Source organism: Carassius carassius, chromosome 40 (assembly GCF_963082965.1).
Source record: "Carassius carassius chromosome 40, fCarCar2.1, whole genome shotgun sequence".
NCBI classification, from domain to species: domain Eukaryota; kingdom Metazoa; phylum Chordata; class Actinopteri; order Cypriniformes; family Cyprinidae; genus Carassius; species Carassius carassius.
This window is the reverse complement of record NC_081794.1, coordinates 2,738,280-2,761,717: the sequence shown is the minus strand read 5'-3', so window position 1 is coordinate 2,761,717 and position 23,438 is coordinate 2,738,280. Positions and strand designations below refer to the sequence as shown.

The window sequence follows — 23,438 nt, the reverse complement described above, 5'->3', positions numbered from 1 at the left end:
ATGAATAAGTTGCTTTTCTTTATATTTAATGGACCTGAGCTGACATGAACCATTTTAAACTAACATTAACAAGGATTAATAAATCCTGTAACAATGAGCAATGCATTGCTTAGTGAATTAACTAATGTTAACTATTGTACAGTGCTACCATTTGTATAAGAAATGAGAATTTGTGTGATGTAGGACACAGTACAAAACAGAGAAATTCTGGGAAGCTTGATGTTTCAACACTGCTAAGAGATGCAAGAAAACTGTGATTTAAAGACAAAAACATTTTCTTTTATAAACTCAAGCAAATTAGACAAACTCTATACGTCTCGTTCCTGACAGGAGCTTGAGCGTCTGGAGGTGGAGCGTGTGGAGATGATCAGACAGCATCTGTGTCAGTACACAACGCTACGACACGAGACGGACATGTTCAACCAAAGCGTGAGTTAAACACTCTCTCACTCATACAGACAGCACAGTCTGATTCAGATCAAGAGTCATGATAACCTAATGTTTCATCTCCAGACCATAGAGCCGGTGGACAAACTCCTGCGGAGCGTGGACCCCGCCAGAGACCGAGAGCTGTGGGTCAAAGAACACAAGACAGGCGAGCTGAGACCGGTGGACATGGACATCTGAGACCATCAGACTCGCAGCTTTAGAGACACTGAATCGCAACGCAACACTGGCTGAAGGGAAAGCGCTCCATGTCGTCTTACTATGGGTTTGATCTCTCAAAAACCCTTCTGAAGCTCTAAACCAGGAGAAGGATCATGAGAAGTTTGAGAGAGAACCGAGGTACCATAACCTTCCCACAAATCTGACTGAAAGAGCTCTCGAGGTGTGGCAGAAACTGTGTGAACATCTGCAGGATTTCACTCGGGAGAACTGACGTGCTTGTCAGTATCTTCTGATGCAATCGTGACATTAGGATTCAGCATTGATTGATCCGAGTTCATGTGTGTGAAATAGTAGTAATATATACTGTAACTGCTGCTGCAACTATTACAGCTGATTTCAGTTCTGTGACTATTCAAAGCTCTCGCTTGCCTTAAAGCAACAGTACACTCAAAAATGTTCATTCTGTCATCATTTACTTCACTTTCATGTGGTTCCAAACATGTTCGACTTTCTTCTGTCTTTTGTTGAGCACAAAATAAGATATATTGAAGGATGTTGGTAACAAAACAGTTGACGGTAGCCATTGACTTCCATAGTACAGAAAAAACAAAAGAAACTAAACAGTTGATGGTAGCCATTGACTTCGATAGTATGGAGAAAAAAATTTAAACAAAAATAGTTGACAGAAGCCATTAACTTCCAAGTATGGGGGGTAAAATCTGGAACCAAACAGTTGACGGTAGCCAATGACTTCCAAGTATGGGGGGTAAAATCTGGAACCAAACAGTTGACGGTAGCCATTGACTTCCAAGTATGGGGGGTAAAATCTGGAACCAAACAGTTGACGGTAGCCATTGACTTCCAAGTATGGGGGGTAAAATCTGGAACCGAACAGTTGACGGTAGCCAATGACTTCCAAGTATGGGGGGTAAAATCTGGAACCAAACAGTTGACGGTAGCCAATGACTTCCAAGAATGGGGGGTAAAATCTGGAACTGAACAGTTGACGGTAGCCATTGACTTCCAAGTATGGGGGGTAAAATCTGGAACCAAACAGTTGACGGTAGCCAATGACTTCCAAGAATGGGGGGTAAAATCTGGAACCAAACAGTTGACGGTAGCCAATGACTTCCAAGAATGGGGGGTAAAATCTGGAACCAAACAGTTGACGGTAGCCAATGACTTCCAAGAATGGGGGGTAATATCTGGAACTGAACAGTTGACGGTAGCCATTGACTTCCAAGTATGGGGGGTAAAATCTGGAACCAAACAGTTGACGGTAGCCAATGACTTCCAAGTATGGGGGGTAAAATCTGGAACTAAACAGTTGATGGTAGCCATTGACTTCCAAGTATGGGGGGTAAAATCTGGAACTAAACAGCTGATGGTAGCCATTGACTTCTAAGTAAGGGGGGTAAAATCTGGAACTAAACAGTTGACGGTAGCCATTGACTTCCAAGTATGGGGGGTAAAATCTGGAACTAAACAGTTGACGGTAGCCATTGACTTCTAAGTAAGGGGGGTAAAATCTGGAACTAAACAGTTAACGATAGCCATTAACTTCCAAGCATGGGGAAAAAAAATCTGGAACTAAACAGTTGACGGTAGCCATTGACTTCCAAGTATGGGAAAAAAATTAAACTAAACAGTTGACGGTAGCCATTGACTTCCAAGTATGGGGAATAAAATCTGGAACTAAACAGTTGACGGTAGCCATTGACTTCCAAGTATGGGGAAAAAATTAAACTAAACAGTTGACGGTAGCCATTGACTTCCAAGTATGGGGGAAAAAATCTGGAACTAAACAGCTGATGGTACCCATTGACTTCTATAGTATGAAAAAAAAAATGAAACTAAACAGTTGACGGTAGCCTTTGACTTCCATAGTATGGAACAAAATATGAAACTGAACATTTTTTTCATTCCATATTTTTTGATAAATATTTAGTTTCATACCGGGAACTGTTTTTATCTTCAACAGAAGAAAGGATCTCTTCTTCTTTGGAAAAGCTTGAGGGTTAAAATGATGACATAATTTTAGGCTTTGGGTGAACTGTCCCTTTAAAGTCGACATGAACCCATTTAACTACATAATTTTATTTCTTTTTGAGGGAAGTCAGGATATTCAATGAGAAAAGGAAATGCAAATATCAGGAATTTTAAAAAGAAATGGGAGTTACTTACCAAAATGAACACTGAAAGGAAATTTGATTCAGGTGGAGAAGCTCATTACATTCTGAAAATAATCAACTTTTGTCCTTTGGAATATCATGTATGAATAATGTAAAACCAGAAACATGGATCAGCAAGTAAAGAGGGTCAGTGTTGATTTCAGCTTACGCAGGATATTATACAACTCAATGCAAAACCATAAACATACCAGATCTGGTATTATATTGTAAATGAATACAACTGCTCACAGTCTCACACTGCTGTCATGGACTCAGGGTTTACATCACTTCATACTCAATTAAGAAATGAACACAAACACATGTGTAAGGATGTTTTATTTTCTGTCTTCTGATCAAATATACATGGTTTCCCCAAACCATTTACTCTATAGTGAGAGAGCTACAAATAATATAAGTAAATTATTCTGCACAATGCTTATTTTTTATATGAAATCAATTAACACCTTTCCTAAAAGATCATCAAGATGTTTAAACTGGATTTCATTGTTTGTTTTCTGACAGTACCAGCTTATGCATTTAACGCATCTGCAATACTCATGTACATGTTCAAATAATTCATTCTCTTCCTGTTATACAACGATGTAAATGAAGAATAACTGCTGAATATCATCCATTTATTATGTTTTCTGTAATATAAATTACATTAAATGTAATGTTTAACTAAATATGATTTATTTGTTTGCACTATTTATGTAGCTTTCATCAATAAATACAAAATTAATGCAAACATGACACTACTGAGCAAGGGAATATTATATATGGAATGAATTTCCATTCAATGCATTTCTAATTTTTTCAGAATATTGAATCATGATTTCATTTCAGAGTGAATGTGTACTTCATAACATATATGTATTTGTCCTATTGACTATGTATAACTAATGCTGTCCTCCTTTAAAGGGAATATGTCAGAAATGTGCTCACCTCTAGGCCATTCGAGATGTAGATGAGTTTGTTTCTTCATCAGATTTGGAGAAATGTAGCATTGGATCACTTGCTCACCAATGGACCCACTGCAGTGAATGGGTGCCGTCAGAATGAGAGTCCAAACAACTGATTAAAACATAGTAACACAGTAATCCAGACAACTCCAGTCCATCAGTTAAAAAAGTTGTCTGATCTGAATCAGGAGAGAAATCTCAAAATCAGCTCTAACCAATTATGTGGGTGGAATTTGATGTGAGGGACAACAGGAGATGGATATTTTCACTGGAAGAAGCACTATTATGTATTATGGGCTTGCAATTTATTTTAAAAACGTCTTGAAAGATTTTTTTTCTTACAAATACACAGCTTTTATAAGGATTTTACCAGCTGTTTGGACTCTCATTCTGACGGCACCCATTCACTGCAGAGGATCCATTGGTGAGCAAGTGATGCAATGCTACATTTCTCCAAATCAGATGCATGGCCTGAGGGTGAATGCATTAATTTTTGGGTGAACTACTCCAAAAAAAAAAAAAAAAAAAAACGAATACAAAATAAACTAAATTACAGTACAAAATGAAAGTCATGCTGATGATAGCCAAATATAATACTGAACATAGATACTTGTTGTAATCCAAAGATTTATATGTTTACAGTTATTTTTTGAGACAAAAATGATGAAAGCAGAAGACAAAAAAAAAAAAAAAATCTCTGATTCTAATCGATCATGAGTTTCTTGATTGAATTCAAGTATGTGGGAATGAGAGAGCTGATGGACTCGTCCTCATCAGTGACCTTCTCACCTCTGCCCTCTGACCCCACAGAGCTGGGCGACCTCACCAGACCGGGGTAGGGAGTGCTGTAACCCTGTGTCAAACACACACACACACACACACACACACACACACGAGCAGAGCGTTACTGACTCCTGCTGGAGACGGATGGCGTTAACATTTGTCCTGACAGACACTCACTGATGAGTAGCCTTTGCCGAAGCTGCCTCTGTTCTTGGTCCTGATCTTGGTGAGCGCAGACTCGGCGATGTCTGCCCGCTCTTCTGCATCGTCCAGCTCATGAACCGTCTTCCTGTACTTGGTCAGATTCACATTCGCCTGCTCCTCCTGTGCATCAACAACAGCACATCAGAGAAATACATGCTGTTTCCACAAGTTCACACATACCTGTATAAGAATCAGATTAGAGGTTATGTGCTTTTGGATTCTGTCTGATTTTGGCCCGAACCCAGAGTACCCCCCCACAGGTTAGGACAGGAATAGTTGTGAGTGTGGAGAAGGGGAGGTGAAGGGATTCTGGAAAAACTGTCAAGGCACAGAGGTACAGTAAGTCTGCTGTGTATATATAAACACCTCTTATCTTGTCAGTCGGGTTGATTAATGATTGTGCAGCTCTCCTGTTAATTATCTGAACGTGTTCCTCCTGGACTTTGTCAATAAAACATCATATGATTGACAGCTTGATGAAGTTTCACACTTCAAAATAAAGCATTCGGTAATGCATTCATTTTCTACAGTTAGTATTTATTCATACGTGTGTCATATCAGCATCAAAGGCCATATTCATTACAATAATAAAACACATAAAATAATACAATATACAATTGGAATTTCTTGTACTACATTTTAATTATTCATTATGTGTTGCACTATTATATCATTTAAAGAAAATGCTATTGCTTATTGCTAAGTCATGCTTTTTTTTATGCATTAATTATGTTAATTTACGTTACTTAAAATTTTGAAGACATCCAAAATCAAGCTTTGGCAAATCATGATTATGATTATATATGAAAAGTCGAAATTATGAGTTAAGAGTCATAATTATGACAACTAAATTGTCTTTTTATGTCATAACTGACTTTGTCACAAAGGTTTTTATCAAATAAAATGACTCAACTTTGAATTTAGTTCATAGTTATGACTTAATATCCATTTTGATATTTCATCCCATAATTTCAATTTATATTTTACTTTGTATATCATTGAGCTATTTCATAGCATATATCATAAATAAGACTTTTTATCTCAATTATAATTGTGTGTATACTTTTTTAGCAGTGTCATAATTTTTGTCTTTTTAATAAGTATGACTTTTTATTTCATAAATATGACATTACATTGAATTTTAATGTTAATTAAATGTAGTCACAATTAAGAATTTTATCTCATAATGATAAATGCTGATTTTGACATTTCAATTATTATTTTTCATATAAATGTCATTGTCATTATGTCATTATTCATGTCATTATGTCATTGTCGTATGTCATTATTTTGACTTTTTTATTTTTTATATCTATAACTTCTGTCATGAGCCTTTATCTTTTATAGCCTAGCCTTTATTGATTGCTTGGACTTGGATCAGTTTGTGACTGTGCTACACATAATAAAGGTCACACCTTGGACCTTGTGATCTCAAATGGATGCACTGTATCTCAGTTGTCTGCCACTGATCTAGAGTTGTCTGACCATCTGGCAATTTTTTTTTTTTTACATGAATCTTCCTGTTGTTAATATCTTCTATTCTCGTACTATGACATACCGTAGATAGAGATCAAATGAGCCTTCATGAAAACTACTTCTCTAAGTAGTTTCTCTAAATCTGATCCTTTGGAGGCTAAAGTTTCAATGTTAAATTCTGTTCTCCTGTCTAGCATTGACTCATTTGCTTCTAAAAATCACACTTTGTATCATTTGTGCGACCTGGTTCCTGGTATAATGATGGTTTGCGTGCAATGAAGACTTCCTGTTGTAAGATCGTATGTGGCGTCTCTCTGGTCTGACTGTTCATTATCAAGCATAGAAGGATTGTTTACACGAGTATAAGACTGGAATTTTTCTAAGATAATACAAAATAATCTAAACAAACCGAGACAATTGTTTAATTCCATTAACAAATTGTTGAATTGTAATAGTCTTTCGCCTGTTATTAATTCAACCCATCTTTGTACTGTAATAAGTGTCTTTATTTTCTTGGCACTAAGATTGATAAATGTACGAAACTGTGTCGGTACCTCTACCCTATTGTGTACTTCTTCTTCAAATGCTAGTATTTATACTGGTATTACTTTTTCTAATTTTTGCACACTTGACTCATATTCCCTTCAAAAGGAGGTTTCTCAACTGAAAGCAGCCGCTTCTTTACTTGATCCCATACCCACTAGTTTGTTTCAGTCATGTTTTGGATCTTTGTGTCCTGTTGTCTTGAGTATTTTAAATGATTATTGTGTACTGGTGTTGTGCCAGCAGCCTTTAAAATAGCTGCTGTTACACCTCTACCAAAAAAGAAAAAACGTTGATCATGAAAACCCGTTTCCAATCTCCCTTTTCTTGCTAAAATGTTGGAGCGAGTTGTCAGTTAGTTTCTCATTTAACTGAAAACAATCTATTTGAGCATTTGCATCCTGGCTTCCATAAGTTACATAGAGTTGAAAGTGAAAGTCGTGACATTTATTTATGCTAACACATACTCGGAATTGGTGCTCTGCATTTAACCCATCCAAGTGCACACACAGCAGTGAGAAGTGAACACACCGTGAACACACAGCTATAGATCCAGAGCCCGGGGAGCAACTGGGGGTTCAGTGTCTTGCTCAAGGGTAACTTCAGTCATGGGTATTGTTCATTCACTCCCAGCCACCTACAACTCCTGCCAGCACCGAGACTCGAACCAGCGACCTTCTGGTAACTAGTCCGTCTAACCTTTAGGCCACAGCTGCCCCTAAAGACCCTGGGGGTCTCTGATACTGTACTAAAGTGGTTTAGACCTTAAGTAGTTTGTTAATGGGCGGATTTAGGTCAGAGGTAAGTGTTGTGAAATCTGGAGTTCCTCAAGGGTCTGTTTTGGGCCCCTCGCTTTTTAATATCTACATTTTCCCACTTGGTCAACTTTTAAGATCTCTTGGATCCTCTAAAATGTAATTTCTATGCAGATGACACACAAATCTATATACACTCAAAACCTGATGATACTGTGCCTGTGGATTTTTATTTCTCAATGTATTTCTAAGATTAAGGAATGGCTGTTGCAAAATAATGATGATTAATGTCATAATTGACTTTTAATTATATATGTTTTTGTCATCATTTTAACTTAGTATGTCATTATTTTTGGCATTTAATTTCATAGCTACAACTTTTAAGTCATAATTAAGATGTATCTCATAACTGTAATTTAGCATGTCAATTTTGACTTTATATCACACAATTTTTTTTTATGTCATATTTCTGGTATTTTTTTTTTCACAATAATGAGTATAATTGTGGTGTACCAAAGTAGGAATTGTATTTTTATGTGGCAGAAATGGGCTTCCAGAGAAAGGTGTATTAGTGGGCCTAAATGTAGAAATTAGCCCAAATTTTCCAGTGTCCAAACCTATGTGAAAATGAAAAGGTGACCCACCGCCTCCTCCACTTGTCTCTTGTAGGCTTTCATCTTCATCTGGAGTCTCTCCACCAGCTCCTGCATGCGGTGCTGGTTCTTCTGGTCCTCCTCGGACTGGAAGAGAAGCTCCTTCAGACGCCGCTCGTTCTTACGCAGACTCTTCACCGTCTCAGCGTGTCTCTTCTGCTCGCTGTCCAGCTCCAGCTCCAGCTCCTTCACCTGAGCGTTCACAGAGAGCACAGACTCGGGGTCAGGCCTGGACAAACCAGATCTAACAGTCATGATGATATGCTCTGGGCAGTTTTTACTTGCTCTACACCACAAATGACAAAATAAAGATGACAGAAACATTATATCATATATCATTCAACCAAGACAATCCTTTGTCCATGTTTAAATGTGTACACTTCTGATGTGCAGCATCTTATTTATATATATATATATATATATATATATAGTATAATTTGTTAACAAATTTGATACAGCTTAATCCAATTTGAAATGTGGAAATGCATGGAAGCTCATTTAGCCACATAAAAAAAAAAAATTCACGCTTTGGCAAATCATAATGATTATATGACATAAAAAGTTGTAAGATACAAAGCTGAAATTAAGAGTTAAAAGCCATAATTAAAAAAATATGTTTATGTCATAATTATGACTTCATAAGTTATTAACGTAATGAAAATGTAGACTTTTTCTCAACTATAATTTCAACATCTCATAAATATGAACAATTTTGACTTTTCAACATATAAATGACTTTTTATTTCATAACTATAACTTCTGTCACAATGTAAACTTAGTTATGTTTTTTTGACTTAGTACAGTGTGTAAAAATGTACTTTCCTTCATATAAATTTCATATAACATGTTCATCTCATAAATGACTTAGTGTGTCATTATTTTGACTTTATTTCATAACCATAACATTTATGTCATAATTTATCTCAGAATTTTAACTTTGTGTCAATTTCAACTTTTTTTTGTCAATTACAATTATTCATATGGAATGTCTTTGTCATAATTATGACATTTTATTTCATAAATATGACTTAGCATGTCATTACTTTGACTTTTTATTTCATATTTCATTATTTCCAATTTCAAATCATAAAACACAGAATCCAACTAAATAAATAAAATTAAAAACCAAACTGGTTTCATGAGGCCCTAAATGAAAGGTTCTTAATTACCATAATTCTCAAGCTCTAACAAACACGCGGAGAGCATTTCCTTCCTCAATAATGCTAAATTAATATAGTCATCAATATCAATAAGTATCAATACTGACTTGAAACATCCTCTTTTTAGCGAATACCAGACACTGCCATCGGAAAAGAGACTAAGAATGCCAATGTGTAAAACTAATAGACTGAAGCTTCATTTGTTCCTGCCTTGATAAAAATGCTCAATTCTACCAAAAATAGTGCCTAAAATAGCATATTAGCACTTTGTGTTTTGCACTGTATGTATTTTATATCTTAGACTATTTTAATGTTTTTTTTTTTCTCTAGTCTGTTTTTATTTATTATTGTAGCACTTTGCCCCAGACAAATTTCCTTTGGGGGACAAATACAGTTTATCCTTATCCTTAATATCTTATGATATGGTAAGTGCTGATATTGATGGCCCAGCCCTGCTCATCAGGTTAATGAGGTTTACCCGTCCCTCCAGCTTCTGAATGATCTTCTTCCCTCCCTTCATGGCCATCTGCTCAGCTTCCTCCAGTCTGCCGCTCATGTCCTTCATCTGGAGCTCCAGGCTCTTCTTGACGCGCTCCAGATGCATGATGTGCTCCTGCTCCACACGCAGCTCCTCCAGCACACGGGCCGTCTGCAGACCAGCAGCACAGCGTCACGCTCGGCCCCGTCAGGCCTGTCTCTCAGCGCTGTGTGTGTGTGTGTGTGTGTGTCTGTACCTCACATGCAGACTTCTTGGCCTTGTCGTTGGCTGATCTAAGTTCGGCCTGCAGCTCCTCGTGCTCCTGCGTCATCTGCTGAACGTCCACTTCCAGCTTCCGCTTCCCGCTGGACACAGTCTGCATCTGAGAGCACAGAACAGCTCTGTTCACTTGTTCACACAGCTCCACGTTAGCAGCTTGACCGTATAAAAGGGCATCATTGGCCTATTTAAATGATCTGTTTCTTCTGCTACTATAATTCTTGAATTAGATTTTTTTTTTACTGTTTATATATATATATATACAGTACAGACCAAAAGTTTGGACACACCTTCTCATTCAAAGAGTTTTCTTTATTTTCATGACTATGGAAATTGTAGAGTCACACTGAAGGCATCAAGGGCTATTTGACCAAGAAGGAGAGTGATGGGGTGCTGCGCCAGATGACCTGGCCTCCACAGTCACCGGACCTGAACCCAATCCAGATGGTTTAGGGGTGAGCTGGACCGCAGACAGAAGGCAAAAGGGCCAACAAGTGCTAAGCATCTCTCGGGGAACTCCTTCAAGACTGTTGGAAGACCATTTCAGGTGACTACCTCTTGAAGCTCATCAAGAGAATGCCAAGAGTGTGCAAAGCAGTAATCAAAGCAAAAGGTGGCTACTTTGAAGAACCTAGAATATGACATATTTTCAGTTGTTTCACACTTTTTTGTTATGTATATAATTTCCATATACAATTCCACATGTGTTCATTCATAGTTTTGATGCCTTCAGTGTGAATCTACAATTTTCATAGTCATGAAAATAAAGAAAACTTTATTTTCATGACTAGAATAAAGAAAACGGAGAGAACACAAAGATTCTGAGATGAAGCATCAACTAATGACCTGATGTGCATGATGTCAAATAATTGCGGAGCTTGTGATGAAGGCTCAGGTGAGTGTGTTGTGTTGTGTCAGCACCTGGCTGTCGAGTGTGTTGTATTTCTCTGTGGTCTCGTGCAGCTCTGTCTCCAGGCTCTTGCGCAGTCTCTCGGCCGCCTCCAGCGCAGCGCGGCTCTCCTCGCCCTCGGTGACCAGCAGAGTGCAGCGGCGCTCCAGCAGCGTCTGCTCCTCCCTCAGCTCCTCCTGCACATGCGCCTCCTCCTCCAGCTGAGCCTGGAGCTCCTGCAGGAGACACACAGAGCATGGAGCACACACACATCATCAGCATGTTCTGCTGCGTGAGCGCCAGCCGCACCTTGATCTGCTGCTGCAGCTTCTTCACGGTCTTCATCAGCTCTGAGTTGTTCTTGTTCAGCTGGTCCACCTGCACCTCCAGCTCATTGACATCACTCTCCACTTTCTTCTTGAGCCGGGCCGCCTCTGTGCGCGCCTTCACCTCCACATCCAGACTGGCCTGCAGAGACTCCAGCGCCCTCTGGTGGCTCTTCCTGAAACCAACGAAACATCTCATGCTTGAACTGGACGCTTCGGACATGTTTATCTTTACAAAAACTGATTAAAGCATATTTGAAACCAGTCTAAGCTGGCTTGCTGGTCTTGCTCTCCCAGTCTGGACTTCAGGTTTTTAGAACTTTAGAGAATTGTAACATTGAAACAAACTATTTTTGGGAAAGCTGCTTTTGAACTGAACTAAACTGAATGGGTAGTAAATTGGTCAGGCTGTGAGTCCAACCTAAAGCAGATAAGACCAGCAAACTATTTCAGGATGGTTCAAGATGCAAAAAAAAAAATTCTGTAGGAGACCCTGAATTATGTAAACTCAAAAACAGAAAAAAAACACGGTAGGTTTCAAGCTGCTGCTCCACATGTTAGAAATTAACTTTATTATTAAAAAACAAAAACACTGGCTGTCACGGTCAAAAGAATTCACACGAACAATATTATATAATATACATTTATATATAATATAATAATATCTATTAAAAAATAGGGAACGAACAAACAAATAAATTACTCAAATTCATAATTAAAATGTTTTAGTCTGTGTTGTTGTCTAAAATATGAAATACTGAAAAACAAAATGAAGTCAAATTTAAATATGAATCACACTCAGAATACGGTGCAAGCAAAGATATAGAAGAAAACAGATTTGGAAGAAATTTGCAATATTACAGAAGCCAGAACAAGTTACTTACTGTACCATAGCAGTTGTCCCATGTTAGATAGAAGCAGGAAGTAAAGGACAAGGTGGAAAAACAGAAGAGTTGAAAGACTGAACAGGACAACACTGATTCAAAGCAGAAGGCTTTATCAGAGGCATTTCTCCAAAGAGGGCATATCAGCCAGTTTTCCTGATCATCTGATCATTTGTCCGAACTAGGAGGCGCTGATCAAACCTGGTGGCCTCAAACTCCTCTTCTTTCTCCTGCAGTCTGCGCTCCATGTCTGCTTTAGCCTGAGACACTTCCAGCTGAAGACGCAGAACCTTCGTCTCCTCGGCCTACAGAAACACACACAGACAACACATCTGACTCCTCTCTGAACCACTACATGACTCTCAGAAACACACGCTTTTCACTTTTCACCAGGACGTTTACAGGCAGCAATGCAAAGCAGTATTTCACGTTTTGAAAATAACATAGATTCATGTGAAAATGAGAATTTGTGAAATTAATAAAAAACATTTTTAACAAAGCTTTTTTTTGTTGTTGTTGTTGTTTTTTACTTTTGTTCAGGCTAATGCACATAAAAGCAACAATAAATAAACACAATAAAATCCAGTATGCAAAGTCTACAATTTAATCAGCTGCCAATTACATACAAGTCAATAAGAGATTGACAAAAAAAAAAAAAAAATTGCAGAAATATTTCTCAGTAATATTGCTACAATAATTCCTCTTAGCCACTTGCTAATACTTTAAGAGGTTAAAAATGACAACAACAAAAAAGTCGATGTAATGAATAATTTCAAATCTACAGCTTCAAGTGGATAATGAACATATCAAGAGTCTCTGAATGAGTTCCGCCTGTAAAGCAGCGCTCCTCCGTCTGCATGAGCATCATCCATCAGCGCTGTCAGCTAGAGAGTCGTCAGAGACCACACAAGCCGAGGTCACGGGGTCAGCGGCCAACGTCATGACATCCTTTGAAAAAATACAGCCTTACAGCCGCTCCATTTATCATCAACCTGAGCCAGAAGGTGAACACTTCTTGAGTTAGAACCCGGCAAGCCTGACAGGATTCTGTCATTTTTACTCAGGAGACTCACTGGTACACATCCTGGTGATTCAATAATTCAGCGTTCTTCTGCTCTTTACTATTAGATCATTTGCTCTTTAGTGCATACTAGTGTTTCTGAACACCTAGTCAGTTGAAATCAGTCTTTCTGATTAAAATGATATACATAAATAGGAAATTATATTTGAATAAAAAAAAAATTTTTCTTTTAAAAATAAATAAAATTGTACTTTACAAATGCTATTTTGATCATAAACTGAAATAAATCTGTTCTGTTCACCAAGGCTGAAAGATTACATTTTTTAAAATAATATTACAATTTAAAATAGCTGTTTTCTATCTGAATATATTCTAAAATGTAATTTATTTCTGTGATGCTCCACTGTATTTTCAGCATCATTCCTCCAGTCTTCAGTGTCACATGATCTTCAGAAATCGTTCTAATATGGTGATTTGCTGCTCGAGAAACATTTCTGATTATTATCAATGTTGAAACCATTTGTGCTGCTGAATATTTCTGTGGAAACTGGGATGAATTTCACTTTTCAGGATTCTTTGATAAACAGAAAGTTCAAAAGAACAGCATTTCTTTGAAATAGTAATCTTTTGTAACGTTATAAACATCTTTCCACTCACTTCTGATCCATTGAATTTATTCTTGATGTCTAAAAGTATGAATTTCTTCAAAAAAAAAAAAAAAGATCGCACTGACTCCGGCAGGAATGTGTATCTGTACTCGTATCACAGTAATGACAGTTTTGGTGAGATTTACCATCATCAAGAGAAATCTGAATATTTTTCCAGACCTCTAACGCTGCCTCTGACTCCTCCAGCGATGCCTGCAGCTCCTCTTTCTCCATTTCGATTTTCTTCTTCATTTTCTGAAGCTCATGGACACTCTTCCCTCCATCTGACAGCTGGTCGGTAAGATCGGCGATCTCCTCTGAAACACCACACAATGATACAGAGTTACCTTCTTTTGGGAGAATTCTGAAGCATCATTCTGTCCGTCCATTATTGAGTCAGCTTGTTTCTGTTGGACTGCCTTCCTCGGCTAATTACGGTCTGAAAACCACAGCCATTCAAACCAAACCTATGATGACAGATGGAGCCTGACGGGCCCACATCATGCTGGCTCAGTCCGACTGTAATCTGGGTTTATATGAGCTCTGTCATGTTTCCACAGGCCTTCACACATGCATCTTCACAGAAGGTTTGAAATAAACGGATGACAGACGTGTCAGCGTTACCCTGTAAGGCCTTGTTTTCCCTGCGGAGAGCCTCGCTCTGCTCCACGGACTCCTCGTAGGTGGTTTTGAGCTTGAAGAGCTCCGCGGCGTGTTGTCTGCTCTCCTTCTGACAGCTCTCCACCTCCGACAGCAGCTCCTCACACTTCTGCCTCCAGTCGCTCAGCTGCTTGTCCAGCATCCGCTGCTTCTTATCCAGCACTGCAGCCACATTGTTCGCCTGCAGGAGGAACAGTCATCAAAACCACCTGATGTTCATAAAACCAGTTAACAGCTGAGCTAGTGGTGTTTCAAGAAAGGCCAGCTAATATTGTATCAAGCAGTGCTGAATTATACATTTTTCTCAGTTGCTTTTTTACAGTGTACACTGTTACAACACGAGTGCAGAAAATATATAAGTGGTTTACAAATTCATTCGATAGCAGTAGATGTTTCACCAGCGTGCTTTTATTTCTGGAGGTGACTGATGCATCAGTAGGTTTCATATTCATGTGTGACGTGTGTCGTGTCTGTGAAGGGCTCAGACCTTCTCCAGATCCACACACAGCTCCTCCACTTCTCCCTGCAGTCTCTGCTTGGTTTTCTCCAGACTGGAGCACTTGGCCTGTGTGGCCTCCGCCGCCTCCTCGGCCTCCTGCAGACGAGCCAACAGCTTCTTCCTGCAAAGGACACTCGTTACGCACACACTCTGTCTGAACATGCCGGGGAACTTAACACCAACTACAGAAGAACAGCCTGGGCCCACATGTTCAAAAGAAATTTGACTGGATTTCGGCTAGTGGAATGGATCAAATCTTGTATGTTACAGTATGTTATATTTTGTGCTTGATTTGTGTAATCGTTACAATGATAAAGCAGATACAGATAGAAGTAGGATATCTATTAAGCCTTTCAGTATAGTAAAAATGTGATTTTTTTTTCCCAATATCAAACAAAAATATTATACTTAATTCATTTTAACTGTTGTTTATCACTGTATATTAACAATCCTCAGAGAGGAACCAGTCAAAAGTGGTTCACTGTATAATAACTGCATCCCTTATTGCATAAATATTTGGCAACACTTCAGTATAGTGACAAATTCTCATTATTATCTAGTTGCTTATTAGCATGCCTATTATTAACATATTGGCTGTTTATTAGTGCTTATAAATCACATATTCTGCATGACCATATTATAACTATTAATTAGGACTTTATTGAGGCAACAGTTATAGTTAAAGGTGCTGAATGTAGGATTAAAATTCATATTGTAGTCCAAAGTCAAAATATTTTTTACCAGGCCCCTCCTCCTCAGATGTTATGCACATGCATGTTTCCAGATTGACGACACAAACAGGAACGAGCTCACTTGACTATGAATGAAATTAAATATGCTGTGTTTTCTGCTAGCTGGCAACCCGGGGTGTCGAAATACAATTGGGTAAATTGGCAGTGGGCGGAGTCACGTAGACCAAAACAAAGACCGTCATTCTGAAACGGAACGCACATTTTCAAAGTAGCATTGTTTTTTTTTTTCAGATAAACAAGTTAACTTAGCATATTTCTTAAATATCTGGAAACATATTATGGTATTTTTATGCTTTAGTAGAGTCAAAATCCTATATACAGCACTCTTAACAGCTAGAATTGGACCTTAAAATATAGTGTGACCAAATATTTGATTGTTTCTATTGATTTGTTGTGCATCAGATGAAATTGAAATGGAAGGGGATGATTGTGCTGTAAACTGATACCCTTTAATTAACCCATGCTAATTAATTAGAGCTGGTACCCTGTGTTTGGTCATCTGGAAAAGTGTGTTTCTGGATCAGAGCAATCCAATCCATTGTGGCTCTGAAAACCAGTATAAACGTAACATGGATTACCTGATCCTGGATAGCAAAACATGAAATTGAGATTCATATGTAATGTTCTGAACATCCAATCCTATTCTAGGACTGCACAATTCATTAAAATAAAACCAAAGTCATGATATGACTTATTGCAATTATCAAATTGCAAATGTTCCAATTTAATTATAAATAAATAAATATATGCACAATGGGTTTCAGACCGAAGGGCAGCACTGTGTTCATTTACACGCAAGCAGTTATTTTGTTTTTAATTCAGTGTTTAATTCAGTTTTAATAAATTATGAATAAATAAATTTTAAATATATTAATTATATAGATTTATATATATATATAGTTTTTTTTTTCGTATTTACTTTACAGCCATATTGATAAATAATTGCAACATTCTGGCACTCCCAGCAAACCTTTTTATGAGAAAAATGAATTTTTCCCCTAAATCGTGCGACTCTTCCCTGCTCCCATCTATATTCCCCTTGTTTCCCTTGATCACTCTGTTTCTTTGTTACAGGAACAGCAAAAAAAATCCTTTTACACCATTAATGCATACTTGGCTTCTTCCAGCTCGTCGCTGTGCTGGATGGCATCAGCCTCCTGGCGGCTCCTCCAGAGCGTGACATCACTGTTGAGTTTGGAGACGAGGCGCTGCAGCTCCTGTTTGCTCTCCTGCTCCTCCTCCAGCTGCTCCTTCAGCATGTCACTCTCCTGCCGCAGCGCAGACAGACTGCTTCCCAGCAGCGCTTTGGCCTGACGACAGACCGAACCGTGACCCAATCACTCACAAACATCACTGCAAAACAAGTCTTGCTGGTTAACCGCACACACCTTAACCTCCTCATCAAACTGTTTCTTGAGCTCCTCATGTTGGGACATCAGCAGGGCTTTCGATCGGCTCAGGTGGCTGCCCTTGTTCTCCATCTCCTCCATCTGCCTCGTCAGCTCATTGTTTTCAGCTGCAAAGGCAAGTTTGAATACTTTTAAAACATTTTGAAACGTGTTAGTCCAGTTAACAACTGTTGAACCAGATTAAACAGCCCATGAAATCAAATCTGGAGTGGTTTGTGGATTTAGTTTGTGTGTGTTTCCTCTGAGGCTACACTGAAAGTGGACAAAGCAGATTTAGAGGTATTTTAAACATAACATATAGAGACTTGTTTGGGCCAATAGTCAACTCACATCACTTCCTGTCTACATTCGGTCCATTGAGTCTTTATGCTCTGTGAAAATGTTGATGACTCATCTTGCACTCAGGGGCGTGTCCAAATTGTTATCCAATCAAATCAGAATGAAAATGTCCCCTCTTCATAAAATCATCTGCTTCTGACTAGCAATTGCAAATCAATTTAGCTGAAAATATCAATTAAAGTACATACAATAATGGTGTAAAAAAATAAAATGGGTAATTCCGAGATATAGTTTAAAATAGAATTGCATTATATGTGAAGTTGCAAGTGCAACTGCAAGATATTAAGCCATGTTTAAAAGAAATAGTCATAATTGACAAATACAAGATATAAGGTTGCAAAAAATAAATTTCAATTTCAATTCTCTAATTATGAGTTTATGAAAATTACATCTTTTAAAACTCAACTGTTTAAAAGTTTTTATATATACTTTTAAATGTTTTAAAATTAGTCTCTTTTAATTAGTTGCTGCATTTATTTGATGAGTAATAGAGTGGAAATTGTGGAATATTATTAAAACTCAAAATAAAAATTTTATATAAAAATAAATGTCAAAATGTAAATTTATTGCTGTGATACAAAGCTGAATTTACAGCATAATTACTCCAGTCTTCAGTGTCACATGATCTTCAGAAATCATTATAATATGCAAACCATTTCTGATTATTTTGAAAGCAGTTGTGCTGCTTCTTTTTTTTGTGGAAACTGTGATGCATGTAATTATTCAGGATTCTCTGATGAACAGAAAGCTCCAAAAGAACAGCATTTATTTGAAATCTAAACTGTCACTTTTTACCAATTTAATGTATCATGGTTGAATAAAAGTAAGTATCAAACCAAACTTTTGAAGCTCAGGTATTAATGTAAGATCTTCATCAGTCACCTGTGAGTCTGTTCTTGGCTGCTGTAACTTCGTTCACAGTTTTCTGCAGGTCTTCATTCCTAGTGTTGGCGTCACAGAGCAGCTCCTCTAGTTTTCTCATCTGAGTGTCAGTCGATGCCTGATGTAACACATGATCATACAACATGACATTAGCTTTGATCAGTGACCCAGCGCGGTTTATCTGCTCATGTCTCGCAAACCTAATGAAAAGCCTGAGACGAGATCAAGCAGATTCTACAGCAATGATTCACAAGTTCAATTTTTTTTTTTAATTCGGTAGACATTTATTTCTGTAGCACAAAGAACCACATCTGAACCAAAACAAAACCAAAATAGATTTGGAGAAATGTAGCATTGCATCACTTGCTCAGCAATGGATCCAGAGCAGTGAATGGGTGCCGTCAGAATGAGAGTCCAAACAGCTGCTAAAAACATCCCAATAATCCACCAGTAATCCACACCACTCCAGTCCAGCAATTAACATCTTGTGAAGTCAAAAGTTGTGCATTTGTAAGAACCAAATACATCATTCAGATGTTTTTAACTAAAATATGAGTCTTTAATCCATAAAAACACATCCTCCATTGAAAAGGTTATCTAGTCTGAATCAGGAGAGAAATCTGCACAGATCAAGCAACATTTACAAGCCAAAGCAGCTCTAAACCAATGCATGGGTGGATTTTGATGTGAGAGACAACACTTGAGGAAGCGTTATTACAGACTCATATTTTAGTTAAAAACGCTTTAATGATGGATTTCTTTCAGCTTTTGGTTTCACAAGACGTTAATTGCTGGACTGGAATGCTGTGGTTAACTTGTGGATTATTGAGATGCTTTTATCAGCTGTTTGGACTCTCGTTCTGACGGCACCCATTCACTGTAGAGCATCCATTAAAGAGACACTGATGCAATGCATGCTACATTTCTCCAAATTTGATGAAGAAACGAATTCATCTACATCTCGGATGGCCTGAGGGTGAGCACATTTTCAGCTAATTTTAATTTTTGGCTGAACTATTCCTTTAAAATAGTCTTCCAGCCTGGCCAAACTTGTGCATCATATCCCAAAGTTCCTTTAAAACCAGTAAAACAATGCAACTTGTCAAGATAAGTTCTCATAAATGTCTTTTAATGTGTTTTTCGGTGCTCAGAGCATCAGGAGAGTCTGAGTGCTGTACATCTGCAGCATCAAATGCTCTCCTGAAGCACTGAGCGTGTTCAGAACTGACCTTGGCTTTCTGCAGCGTGTCCAGCGAAGCCGCCAGATCATCCACCTCCAGCCTCAGACTCTGTTTCTCTTTCTCCAGTTTGGCTCTGGTTCTCTGCAGGCTCTCGCACTGTTCTCCCAGCTCCGACAGAGCATCACTGTGACGCTTCCTCAGTGCTGCGGCCACTGCCTCCGCCTGCACCGACGACTCCTCCAGCTCCCGCCGCAGACGCTGCAGCTCCAGCTCGCGCTTCTTATTCATCTCCATCTACAACACCATCATCATTTTACACCGTCGTTCAATAGTTTAAGGTCAGTAAGTTTAAGAAATGAATACTTTTGTTCATCAAGGACACGTTAAATTGATCAAAAGTGACAGTAAAAACATTTGTTAGAAAATATTTTATTTTATTTCAAATAAATGCTGCTGTTTTGAACTTTCTATTCATCAAAGAATCCTAATATGTATAAACACAGAGTTCACAAAAAATATGAAGCAGTTTTCAGCATTGATAACAATTTAGAAATGTTTGTTGAGCAGCAACATCAGAGTGATTTCTGAAGAATCATGTGACACTGAAGACTGGAGTAGTGATGCTAAAAAAATCTGTTCTGTTCAAAGGAATAAATTCCATTTTACAATATATCCACACAGAAAACAGCTATTTTAGATTGTAACAATATTTTATAATTTTTTACTGTTTGTACTGTTTCTTCTTCTTTTTTTTAATCAAATAAATATAGACAAAAGCAGAATAGGCGTCTTAAAAAAAAAGAAAATCACACTGACCACAAGCTTTTGAACAGCAGAGCATAAAACACTGTCACTTTCATATTCTAATAAATAATTTTTTTTTTATTTGATTATGAATTTCAATATCTGCCTTTAGAGATTAAAAAAACTATCTGATAAACTGAACAGGAGAGTGTATCTGAAGCATGTAATTACAAAGAATATGCAATTAAATTTGATCTAATTACAATTGTTGTCATTAATGTGGCTATAAACATTCATAACCAGTGTTTTCATACCTGAGAGGCCGTGGCTCCTCCTGCTTCCTCCAGTTTGTCCGTCAGGTCATCCAGTTCACGGCTCAAATCAGCGCGCTGCTTCTCCACCTGTGGAAAAACACCGTACAATTACCTCCAAACACACACTTAGAGTTCAATACTCATCATCGTACAACATATTCCAGATTGTATATGTAATAAATACAGGTACAGATAATAAATCAACATGCTCATCCGCAGTTCTGCTTTAAACAGAGATGTTATAGAGATGATCCACATGCAGGTCAGGACATGAGTGTGTATGTAGAGTTAAAGGAGGGCAGATGAAAGATGAGGGGAAGTGATTAGAAACAACCATAACAGAGTCTAGTCTAGACCTTATAGTGTCTGGATCGCTTACAGAATTATGCTCCAACACAACGTCACATTACAGAGGGTACCAATCAAAAACATCAGATCTTTACAAACAATAACACTTTAACAACACACACATGAAGGCTTGTTCGTTTTCTAATCTAGAGCCTCGTTCATTGTTGAACAACAGCAATAAAAAACCTCACTGCTGTTCAACAGATGCTTATTAAAATGAACAAACAAGACATTTGTTTATGCATGCTACAATACATCAAAGCATATCTTGAATGCAAAAACAGGTTTCTTCATTTATTCTCCAGCTGTTTGAGATATAATTGTCCGCAGCGTCACATCAAATGAAGAGAATGAGAATAAATATATGCACACAAGGTGAGAGGAATCACAGACAGGACAGTAGCAATAAAGGCAAAGAAATCAAATAAAACAATTCTGCAACTATCTGTTAACATTAGACATGATCAATAATTATGTAAGATGAAGGCTGGGTGTCCAAATAAGTTTATTTTAAATTAATTTAGGAAAATAGATCTATTTCTTTATCATTTCAATTCTTGAAATGTGTGCTTGTGTCTTTTAAAATGCCATTTATAGTGTAGATTAGTTATGGTTATGGTAAATTACAGTATTCCCAAAGTCTTGGAAATATTTCAAAAGTGTGATTTTCAGGCTGCAAATGACTGTTTGAGAGCGGTTTATTTTATTTATTTATTTTTTTGTCTCATTTTCCAGTACAAGTTTCTAAAGATTCAGAAACCAAGATAGATTGACTGGAAAAATTAACTGAGTTTATGAGTAAAACAAGAACAGATGTCAATATATATTAATCAATATCTATCTATCTATTTATAAAGTTTTAATTCTCCATTGACATAATTTTCTTCCAGTTTTAAGCATTAACTCATTTCATTTTGTTTAGTTTCTCAGACTTCATATCTTCATTTTGCATCTCCAGTAAATGTAGCCTGATTTAAAGATGTTCAGACGTGTACTGGAAAACAAGTAAAAAATATTAAGGATGATATTCCTTTTTTTTTTTTTTTTTGCATGTATGCACTATTTAATGCTCTGTTTTAAGGTGCATTTGTGGAAGGGCCGATGAAGCAGAAAGTATATGTAAATGCACTCATACTGAAAACTTTCCAGAACTTCTCATAAGGTATGTAGAGGCTGTATATGTTCGGTCTAATGGAGATACTGTATATGTGTCAGGACGCACGTGTGCTCATGGCGTGTGTGTTTGCAGTAGATGAGGGCTTGAATTCCTCTGTGGAAACCTCTGGAATATAATGCGGTGCGTCCGATGCTATCTGAGAGAACAATGGCACGTCTGTGTCGATCCTCCGGGGGTCTGTGGAGGCAGACATGTGATAAACGCACACATGTCCATGCTTGACTCTCACACTCGCCACCCAACACGAAGACACCTTTACATCCACAGCCACGGGCCATGTCACTCCATCAGACAATATTCCCGCTCAGCTTTATGAGGCTTTCTGTAGCTTCCAGCAGAAGATCACAGTGCTGAATAACGTGACCTTTAACAGGTTTCTGTCTCCGGGAGCTGCACACGAGAGCCTGTGAGTGCTGGAGTCAAGCCATCGCTTCCTAAAGACATCAAGTCTGCAAATGTATCGGGTACAGTGTTTTTATTTTAGGACATGTACAGGCATCGCCGCCTAGAAACAGATGGATGAAAATTAATAACTTCCAACGGGAAAGAAATGGGATTAAACAGCCTTCAAGGAGTCGGAAATATCATATTTATGAGTTCACACCATAGGAGAGATCAAACGAAGATGTATAGAGAATTCGAAATTCTAGACGATACACAAGATGTGATGTAAAAGGGGTGTGTGGATGTCACAAATCAATCTGTAGTACTAGTATTTTATAATATTAAGGCACTATATATGAAAGAGATCATACACAACGTGATCACATGAGTGCATGTCCTAATAAAGTTTTTTTTTCATCACAATTATTTTGCATAATTATTGAGTGCATGGCATGCCGGCTTTCTTATAACAGCAGTGGTAATTGCTATTGTATTGTATTGGTAATAGCAATACTAAACTTTTTCTTAGTTACCCTTTATTACATTAGAAATTCTACTAACTATAAGTAACTCTGCAACTACACATCAGCTAACTCTTATTAAAGTATTAGATGACTGTTAGGTTAGGGTTCGGGTTAGAAGAAGAAATTGACACAGACTTGCAAAGTTACTCAAAGTCAGTTGAGTGTCCATCAAAATAAAGTGTTAGGAGATATTAAGCAGACAGTCTACTAACACCCTAATGACAATGTCTAGTTAACTTGGAGTTGCAAAGTTACTTATAGTTAGTAGAATATCTAAAGTGGACTTTAGTGTTACCATTTTCTTGCTGAATCTTCACCCTTAACAATCTCACATTGACCACAAACTGCAGTGAAAAGCATTAAATCGTGTTTTCTTTCAAGTGTT

General features: G+C 37.7%; 2 protein-coding genes and 1 long non-coding RNA gene across 4 annotated transcripts in view; 2 read left to right on the top strand and 1 right to left on the bottom strand.

The window, feature by feature from the left end:
- LOC132121946 (growth arrest-specific protein 7) overlaps window positions 1-694 on the top strand; it is a 31,404-nt gene extending 30,710 nt beyond the window's left edge. Inside the window, exons 13-14 of the mRNA XM_059531704.1 lie at window positions 331-429; window positions 514-694. Coding sequence (XP_059387687.1) covers window positions 331-429; window positions 514-627 — 213 coding nt within the window. The 3' untranslated portion in view covers window positions 628-694. The remainder of the gene's footprint in view (window positions 1-330; window positions 430-513) is intronic.
- A 29-nt stretch (window positions 695-723) lies between these two features.
- LOC132121945 (uncharacterized) lies at window positions 724-3,466 on the top strand. The gene is made up of 2 exons (XR_009426332.1): window positions 724-1,185; window positions 1,260-3,466. It is a non-coding gene; the product is annotated as an uncharacterized LOC132121945 (long non-coding RNA).
- Window positions 3,467-4,384: 918 nt separating this feature from the next.
- Window positions 4,385-23,438, bottom strand: part of LOC132121944 (myosin-16-like) — a 50,290-nt gene continuing 31,236 nt past the window's right edge. For both annotated transcript variants that reach the window (XM_059531702.1, XM_059531703.1), the window contains 16 exons: window positions 20,621-20,707; window positions 19,611-19,856; window positions 18,382-18,499; window positions 17,140-17,267; window positions 16,865-17,061; window positions 14,988-15,120; window positions 14,465-14,681; window positions 14,021-14,157; window positions 12,374-12,477; window positions 11,272-11,464; window positions 10,995-11,198; window positions 10,051-10,176; window positions 9,795-9,965; window positions 8,148-8,348; window positions 4,703-4,849; window positions 4,385-4,595 (listed from right to left, as the gene is read on the bottom strand). In XM_059531702.1, the coding sequence (XP_059387685.1) occupies window positions 4,446-4,595; window positions 4,703-4,849; window positions 8,148-8,348; window positions 9,795-9,965; window positions 10,051-10,176; window positions 10,995-11,198; window positions 11,272-11,464; window positions 12,374-12,477; window positions 14,021-14,157; window positions 14,465-14,681; window positions 14,988-15,120; window positions 16,865-17,061; window positions 17,140-17,267; window positions 18,382-18,499; window positions 19,611-19,856; window positions 20,621-20,707 (2,559 nt within the window). In that variant the 3' untranslated portion in view covers window positions 4,385-4,445. The remainder of the gene's footprint in view (window positions 4,596-4,702; window positions 4,850-8,147; window positions 8,349-9,794; window positions 9,966-10,050; window positions 10,177-10,994; window positions 11,199-11,271; window positions 11,465-12,373; window positions 12,478-14,020; window positions 14,158-14,464; window positions 14,682-14,987; window positions 15,121-16,864; window positions 17,062-17,139; window positions 17,268-18,381; window positions 18,500-19,610; window positions 19,857-20,620; window positions 20,708-23,438) is intronic.